The sequence below is a fragment of the Dermacentor silvarum genome, chromosome 2, assembly GCF_013339745.2.
Source record: "Dermacentor silvarum isolate Dsil-2018 chromosome 2, BIME_Dsil_1.4, whole genome shotgun sequence".
NCBI lineage: Eukaryota > Metazoa > Arthropoda > Arachnida > Ixodida > Ixodidae > Dermacentor > Dermacentor silvarum.
In genome coordinates, this window is record NC_051155.1 from 70,288,799 (window position 1) to 70,297,643 (window position 8,845).

At 46.1% G+C, this 8,845-nt stretch overlaps 1 protein-coding gene across 1 annotated transcript in view; it reads left to right on the forward strand.

Moving 5' to 3' along the window:
* Nucleotides 1-6,558: 6,558 nt before the first annotated feature.
* Nucleotides 6,559-8,845, forward strand: part of LOC119440155 (translation initiation factor IF-2-like) — a 25,073-nt gene continuing 22,786 nt past the window's right edge. The window contains exon 1 of the mRNA XM_037705092.1: nt 6,559-6,564. Within this exon, the coding sequence (XP_037561020.1) occupies nt 6,559-6,564 (6 nt within the window). The remainder of the gene's footprint in view (nt 6,565-8,845) is intronic.

Below are 8,845 nucleotides of genomic sequence, written 5' to 3' on the forward strand. Positions count from 1 at the left end.
CTACTTATCATGGGGGAGGGGTTCTTTTTGCCAAGATTATAAATGCCAAATGGTTGCTGTCGGTGTGAGATGTGATATAAAGGTCGGAAGACAAAACAATTTAAAAGCGTGAAAATAAAGGGAAGTTATGTAGATACGATTGGCCGGATTTTAATATACCGCCATAATGAAACAGCAAAGCTGCCGAAAAATTGTTATGTGAAAGTGTATAAGCCATGTATGCGCATTACAGCTGTGTAGCTAATTGTATTTGTATAGTTATTTCATAGCAAGTAATGGCTGTTGAAGGTTTCATTTTATTGTTGCCCATGGTTATCATGTTGGTGCGTGCTTGTTCGTAGGATTCTGGAAAGTATCGCTATATATAATATATATATATATATATATATATATACACTACAAATGTGGATATATGAGAAAATCTGGGAACAGTACCTGCCATGCAGGCAGCTAAAAAGCTTTTTGGGAAGCACAAACATGACAGTGCTGTGCCAGCACCCCCACCACTGACTAAAAGGCAAATGCGCATGGTAAACATTTTCTTAGGTTCATTTTAGTCTTTCACAAGCAGAAACTAGCTTGCTAATAACTACCTACAGCTTCTTCGATTCTGCAAGTCAGCTGTCGTAGCAGTAAAGCGGCAGTCGTGCAACTTAATCGGGCTTTATTTAAGCAGGCTCTGTTTGGAAAAAAATGAGTGATATTGGTTTACTTAGTTGAAGTGAGGGCTCATATTTTTTTCTTTGCCAGACAACAAGCTTCCTACATGAGGACCATAATGAAGTGATTTTAAAAGGACACATGGATTTCATGGTCAAAGAGATGTCCAGACGTTTACCGGACCTAAAAAAACTGAGTGACTCCTTGAAGCAAACACGTTCTAAAAAGATCTTGGATTATGGAGAAGCAGCCAACGACAGCCGAAATACTTGAAAAGTATCCGGCTTTATCAAATGCTGAAATGGTCTGTATAATCTCATCACAATGTTTGTATTGCATGCTTTCACTTATATTTACCAGATGTCTTTCTGGTTCGTACAGGTTTTCAGAGATACTAGGGGTTTAGGTGGGTGAACGGTGGACCAATTACATTTAGTGTGTAGAAACTGATAAAGCCTTTTCACACTGAAGTGGGGACTTGAAGAATACTATAAACTGCATTTGAAACATGATCGGTTGTTTTCATGCTGACACCAAGCACACCTGCAGAATAAGCTTACTTTTGATACGTTAAGGGACATAGCTATGTTTCAAAAGGTTTATTCTACAAAAAAATTCGGGACCCAATCTCTAAGTATCCCAAGACACATATGTGGGTGTTTTAGTTTTCTTTATGACAAATTGACTTTTGAGTTTCTTATTGAGCTGTGCAGTGTTATGTTGCGGCTGGAAACTCACTGCCCAAATTCATAATTGAAAACAGGTTTAAATGTATTTTGTATTTATAGCTCCACGAAGAGTTCACGGCTGTCACGGGTATTCAGATGAAAAAAGTTGTTGGCATTTATCAATAACTACGGTCAGAAGTGTCTCGACTTACTGAAGTGTCGTCGCTCGGCAAAAGAGTCTGTACGGCAGCTTGAGGCTGAGCTTCAACAACTGGAAGAAAATGCCCGTAAATGTAAGCATATTAAGCATGTTCAGTTGTTTTCAGTTTTTTTTCTATATTCCTGCCGTTCTTTTCCAATAACAATTCACTTTCAGATAGGTTTGCAGTTGGCTGTGTAGAACTGCTGCCATTATTAGTGAGAGAGCAGCCAAAATTTTGAGGGGCCCTGTAAGCAACTTCACATTTCATTTTCTGTTTTACCATTTGTTGCTGCTGCTAATAGATAGTACTGACGTTTATATCTTAAAAATTACAGGACATGCACCCTGCCCTTCATTTTGAGGGCACAAATATTTATGAGGCAACAGCGTCACAGTTGTCTTTGAAGCATTCAACATTCAAGTCATCGACATAATAGCCGGTATGACAGCTGTCATGGAACACTATTGGGTGCTCGATGTAAAGTATGTGGACCAGAACAAGAATACTATAGCACTGTTGGAGCACTTCTGCGATTTACCAAGTGTGTCGAAAGCGCCATTGCTTCTGAGGGCCATTTCTGCTATCAAAGTGGATCAAACAGCGTGGGCCAATGAGTGGGAATGTACAGGGAATAATGAAAACTACTTGTGAAGTACTGTGTCTCTTCATTATGGCTTTTCACACGAGCCATGGTTCTGGTTACGCTTGCACAAAATTAGTTAATGAGAGAGTGGTGTATCTGTCACGAAAGTTACTGAGCTAGCACTATCGTTACGAAGTTCAGTGACTTAGAGGGTTGGACGCGTTACTAACTGCAGTCACTAAGAGGTTAGAACCAGTTACTAACTCTAGTTACTGAGAAGGTAGTATGTGTTACTAACATGCTGCTCACTCCAGTTACTAAGAGGGTAGTAACTGTTACTGAATGCATTTACTAAGAGGTTAGGACCAGTTACAAACTGCGGTTACTCACAGGGTAGTATCTGTTACTAACATGGGCTTGCTCAGTTACTAAGATAGTAGGACCTGTTACTAACTGCAGTTACTAAGAGGGTAGTATCTGTTACTAACATTGTCAGTTAGTAGCGGTTACTAACCCTCTTGTTACTAACTCCAGTTACTAAGAGGGTTGTAACATATGTGACAAGAAGTTAGTAAGTGAAAGTAAGTGTTACAACCTTTTTCTAAGAGTGTATACTCTACATCCGTTACTAACGCACGTAATAGTGCCACTGAGAGCCTCGTCGACTTTACGGATGTACTATCAGACTCGCTCTGACTTTGCGGTCAAAGCTCTTACGTGCGACTTACGCATTAAAGATACAAAAAAAAAAGAAACTTGCGCAAATTGCGCGATCAAGACTACAAAGATTCGCGCTTATTTATAAGCACTTCCACGCACAAAATGAAACTCAATGCTGCAATCTTCTAAACACATGTGCGAGACACGCACAGCATTAGACATACCCTTACATAATACGTCGAATAGAAATGAAAGCTGTAGAGTATACCATTACTACAAACGCTCCGCGCAGCCCGTTTCTAAGGCACGGTACTCTCTACGTGCGTGCGGGAACAACCATCCGGCGATTTCTAAAATCAGCTGAAGTAGACTGCAGAATAACCAGTATATACCTGATACAGAGTCATTTTTTGAACTCGCGAAATCCGAAAAGAAAGTCTTAGGTTAAAGGAAACTGACGTGAACTACCTACATATCTCTGCGAAAAAAAAAAAAAACACTGACGATTTCCTTTCGTCACGTTTTCTGAAAGCAAACATCAAATTAACTCGTAAAGTTATCTGCCTCTACCACGTTCAGAAGATACCAACACTTTCCTCTGCCTAACAGAACGTCCATAAAACTCAAAATTGTTCCAAGGTATCCTCAGAGAAATGAATAATAATGAATCCAACTTACCAAACGTGCCTGGAAAGAACAGCACTACTGTTAAACAAAATTGGAGGACGCTTAAGCTTCGCCTTTAGGAAGAGAGAGAAACACTTTATTGAAATAAAGATCGTGCTTCGTTACTGTGGGTGAAGCCCCTCTTCCAGGGCCCAACCGGCTATTGCCGTGCGCCGGGCCTAGTCGAGGGTCGCCAATCGGCTTCCCAAGTCCAGCTCGGAGAGTCGCGCCTCCCACGACCAATCGTGAAGTAGCGGCGAGACGGCGTCTGCCGGACGCTGCGTGCATTGGTAAGTGATTTGTTTAGTGTCAGGGTGGAGTCGCACCATGGACATCTGTCGCTGTGTTTATTGGGAAACATTTTGTGGAGTCTACGTAATGGTGGATAGGTGTTCGCATGGCATCGTTCGCATACGGCAAGTAGGCTTCATTCACTGCAATTTTAACGTAAGAAGCCAGCTTACAAAGACCAAGCTTACGCCGATCCCCTTAAAGTCGGCTTCGCTTTTAAGCATAAATGCGTTGCTAGAAATACGTTTTTAAGGGGTAATATAGGTCGCCTTATATTAAAATGTGAAGGCCCTAGCACCTCATTTATTATTTTGTTAATTGTTTGCTATTGCCCCGACGCACGTGCGTGTCCAAAGCGCATTAGCAGGCGAAATCCCAATTTTACCTGCCTTAAAATGGCGTTGCATGTAGGCTCCCTAACCTGCCTAGGATGCGAGCGCCATCTGGATATCATTTTGGCAAGTGAAGTACCCGAACGCGGTGCTGTAGATCTGGTAGAAAGCTGGAAAAGGGGTTTGTGCTTTAGTTTCCTCGTAGCAGAATTAGGTTTTCTCGTACATTCAAATTACAATCCGATGCGGATTTGTAAACAAGCCGATGGTGAATCCGACGACGAGTAGTAAAGTCGCACTTTACCATTTTTCTGGCAGATTTCACTGTGTGAAATTCAATTTTGTATCCCAAAACCTTGCCCCACGTGAAGGGTCTGCGTGGTCGGGGTGGTGGGGAATGAGTTTCTCCGCCACCCGCCGACGCCGGATTTGGCCAAGTGATAAGCGCGCGCTCGCGCGCGAGCAGCGCGCTTCTTCAGCGTTCAACCGACGAGGTCAACGCCCAGGCGCCGCGCGTCCCGTCATGGTAGCCAGGGCCACATCTAGCCATCCAACCCAACCAGGATGGCGTTCCGCAACCCCTGCCCAAGGCGCACTGCTCACCTTCAGCGTGCCAACGGGCAGCAGCGCGATGAATCGTCGACGCCATCGAACAAATCGTAGGGCCGGAGGCCTTGAGACCCTCGAACACCAGGGAAGCGTAAAGTTCATCGCAGCTGTCGCGTCCGCAGCAGCCGCCGTAAAAACTATCGTCCGGGGCTCCTGCGTTCTGAACGGTGCGTCGGTCCCAGTTGCTCTAGGGAGCCTACATGCAACGCTCCCTAAGTTGCTCAAGTCGGACCACGAGTCCTCTACATTTCTGCCTTCCGTGTTCCCCCGTACGTGGGAGACGCCACACTCGCAGCCGCACTGCCTACGTATGGAAAAGTTCTTGCAATTCAAGAATCGCTGTTCAAAGGAAGACCCCAGTCGGTACCGGCGTAAATGTCATTCGCATGGAAATGGCAAAGCCCGTGTCAAACTTCATGTCCATCCAAGGCCACCGCATCAGGTTTGACTACCGAGGAATTCGGAAGGGGTGCTCAAGGTGTGGAGCGGAAGGCGACCTTCGGGACATGCGAAACGCCACGTTGCGAAAGGTGCAAAGTATATACGGTCACGAGACTGCCAAGTGCACGTCCCTTGTCGCCGCTGTGCCGGGAATCACGTCACAGCGGACTGTTGCCTGCCCAGGTCCTACGCCGCTGCAACTGCAGGCATTAACATCCCCGCCAGCGTCGAAGACAACGACGACCAGCTAGACCAAAACAAGCTCCCAAAGATTTTCTTAACGATGACCGGGCCTCCTAAGTACAAATGTCGCTAGAAGAGCCACGCAATAGCGAACTCTCCGAAACCTCGTCTCACTCGGAATCTTCAGACGAAGATTTCCCACCGCTCCCCTCTTCTGAGAAGAGCACCACCGATGTCAGCGCATCAGCGGCAGACTCAAGCATGACGACCTCTTCTCCAGAGCACGAAACAAACCAGGCAGCAGATTCCGCAGCGCCCAAGACGTCGCCGCCAATGAGCCCACCGACAAGCCGCGTTTTCCGGTTGGACGAGGGCACCGCCCCCAGCCCGAGCAGACGCCGTCAACTGGTACCGTGCTTGAGGCGGGACTCGCCCAAGCCAGGCGGATACCATGTGCCTCGAACAACGGACCTGTAATTGATGAACTCAGTAAGGCAAGTAATCGACCTGCTTCCTAGGGTAGAAGCAATGGACACTGATAAGCCAGAGATAAAGCGAACACGCGCAAATGAAACGGACTCGAGCGGTTCGCAGAAAGATGGTAAATCTAATGTCCCGAAAAAGCTGTGTCATCGGGTTCCGCAGTGGGCGGAACCCTTATACTAGTCATGTAACATGCCGACGTTTTTTGCTTGCATCAGGGCGGTGGTGCATTCCTCTCTCTGAATGGTGAAGGGTTTTGGTCCGTCGACGAACAGAGAGAGGTGTTGCAGTTCGCGCGGGCGCGGGGCGTCGACGTGCTTTTCTTGCCAGAGTGTAATTTCCGGACACGCCTCGACGTGTCAAATTTACGGCCCGGTTTTCTGTCGATGATCCTTTTCTTTAACAAATGCTGTATCTTGCGGTGTATGTGGTGTTCTTAAACGCCAATTTTAGAAAGGAAGCCCACTGCAGCACGTACGTATCGACGGCCGCAGGTTAGCAGACGATTTGTGGCTACACACGAGACTAGCGATATATGCACCCACACGTCAGTTCAATTCCATAGAATTTTTCGAGTCATTAGACACATTCATGTTCGAGCTTACCCGCTTTTATCGTCGGTGATTTCAATAGTTGCCTAAACGAGGGCCGCGACACTCGCAGACCCGGACGGTCCCGCCACTATCAAGGAATGCGTGCGTTACGTCGGCTTGCTGAGCAATTTCGTCTGTCCGATGCGTCCGTGCAGTTGCATGACGTGTCGGGCTAACTTGGGAAAGATGCAGGTCAGTGAGCAGACTAGACAAATTCCTTTTTCAGCCTGTATTAAGCTTCTACCTCGAAATTTCTGAAGTTCTAGCCTTTCCTGTGGTGTTTCGTCACCCCGCATCTCGGATCATTGTCCATTGGCGGTACAGTGTCTTCCACTCTTAGGGTGAACACGCGAGCGCCTGGCCGCGCTCCGCGGGCCGCCACTGCAGTCAGCGCGGCCGCGCATCGAAGCTAACCTGCGCAGGCGCGGCAATGCCTGCAGCGTGGCTTCGTGTCGTCTGCTACAGTTCTCGCGCTCTTGGCACTGAGAATTGCCCTCTGAGAAAATTCTTCAATGCTTAATTCAACAAACGTGACATCGCCTGAACACACACCCCAAAATGTTCGCAGGGAAAAGAAATTCCCTTCAACTGTAATCGCGCTTTTATCACCGCTATAGCGTGGGAACAAACAACTGTATAAAAGAATAACATTTTTAACTGATAGTTTCGGACGACATTGTCGCTGTACGGTGGTCTGCTTCGCAATTCAGGGACGTGAGAAGGGGCGCGCAGTATTTTTCATCGTCAGCTGGTCAAATGTGAGCGTGATGGCAGCGTTTTAACAGCATATGAAGTTCTATAGCTGATGTCCCACCTTAAATGCGATTGCGAACATCCAATACGCTCATGTGACTAGTGTAAAAGCAAAGGAAGCCCTCGCTTTGCTACTACAACGATTGAGAAGAAAAGAAGGCTTGCTTGCCTTTCATTTTGCAGCAAGGTAAACTCGGCGTCGTCCATGTTTCGGGCGCAACCGCACCCCCCCCCCCCAAGAAAAAAAAAAAAAAAAGAGAGAAAAAAATGAAAATCACGTAATTTTTGTTCACAGTGCCTGACAGCGTGAAAATAGAGTAAACAACCGTAAGAGTTCGAAACCATAAGCAGTTCGAAAAACAACATACGGCTTGCATTTCGAAGGAAAAATGTTATTAGAGTCGATAAAGTTACGTTCGCTTGGCGTCTGCCGGCCTCCAATTTGCGCCACGAAAACGAAAGGTTGTCTACGCTGCACCAAATACAGGCACTGCAAGCAAAGTTTGTTGCACGGCAATGCAAGCTGGCCGCGCCCAAGAGCACGAGCACCGTAGCAGATGACACGAAGCAACGCCTGCAGGCATTGCCGCGCCTGCGCAGGTTAGCTTCGATGCGCGGCCGCGCTGGCTATTATAGTGGCGCCCCACGAAGCGCGGCCATGCCAGCGCCGCCGTTCAGTGTGGAGACAACTCCGCTGGCGCCGATATTGAATCACACGAGCTCAGACTCGGCTACGCTTGCGTTCATAAATATGCTACTCGCGGCGCCCTTCCAAGTGCTTTGCGTTGATGAGGATTTTTTTCATCGGTATCACATCTGCACATCTTTATAACCAAATAGCCATTAACTCGTCGAAGGTCGAAGACGTAAAGTATGGCGCCGGGAACATGCCCCAAGTTGCCTAATTCAATCACATTTAATATGCCGTGTGTATGTTTGAAATACGCACTATTTTTTGCGCTTCGATGCTTGGTATATGTTTTGCGACCCCTGGGTGTGGAAGTTTTTCTTTTTCGCTGTTTTATTTGGTTTACAGGTCACGCCTTCTTTACCGTAGCCAATCACTCGCGCACGGCGGTTAGTTTCCCTTGCGTTGCGTGTGCTCTTCGCGTTCGTTGCAATTATTTGACAATATCTACGCGCAATTTTGCTTTTTTTTCCACAAATCTGTGGCTGACAGGATTAAGCTGGTGTAAAAATAACTGCGATGTGAAAATAATGTTTAGTGTGTGCTGTAGAGAAAAAATGTAACGTAACTTGTCTGTGTCAATGTTGCATAGTACACACAAGAAACCAAACGATGCACAAATACATTTACTTAGTAATGTCTAGTACAGTCAATCATGAAAGAGTATGTACATAAAAATTGTATGTACTGTGGGCGCCTGAAGGTTATTTTGAAAGACGAGATAAAAAAAGTTCGCAAGGTAGGCTCGACACACAGAATTCGGGATAGGAGAGTTTTTTAATTTATTTATTACATGGGGGGGGGGGGGGGGGTGGGTTTCAAGTGAGTAGATCAACCTTATTACACACAATATAAATCGAAAACAAGAATGCGAACAAGAAAACGCAATCGCAGGTAATATTAATCAAGATATCCAGCCAGAATACATCAGCTACCATCGAATACGTCGCATCAGCAAACATCGATGGCGAGTACAGAACATATTATAAATAACCATTACAACGCTGATAACTACATTGAAAAAATAAACAC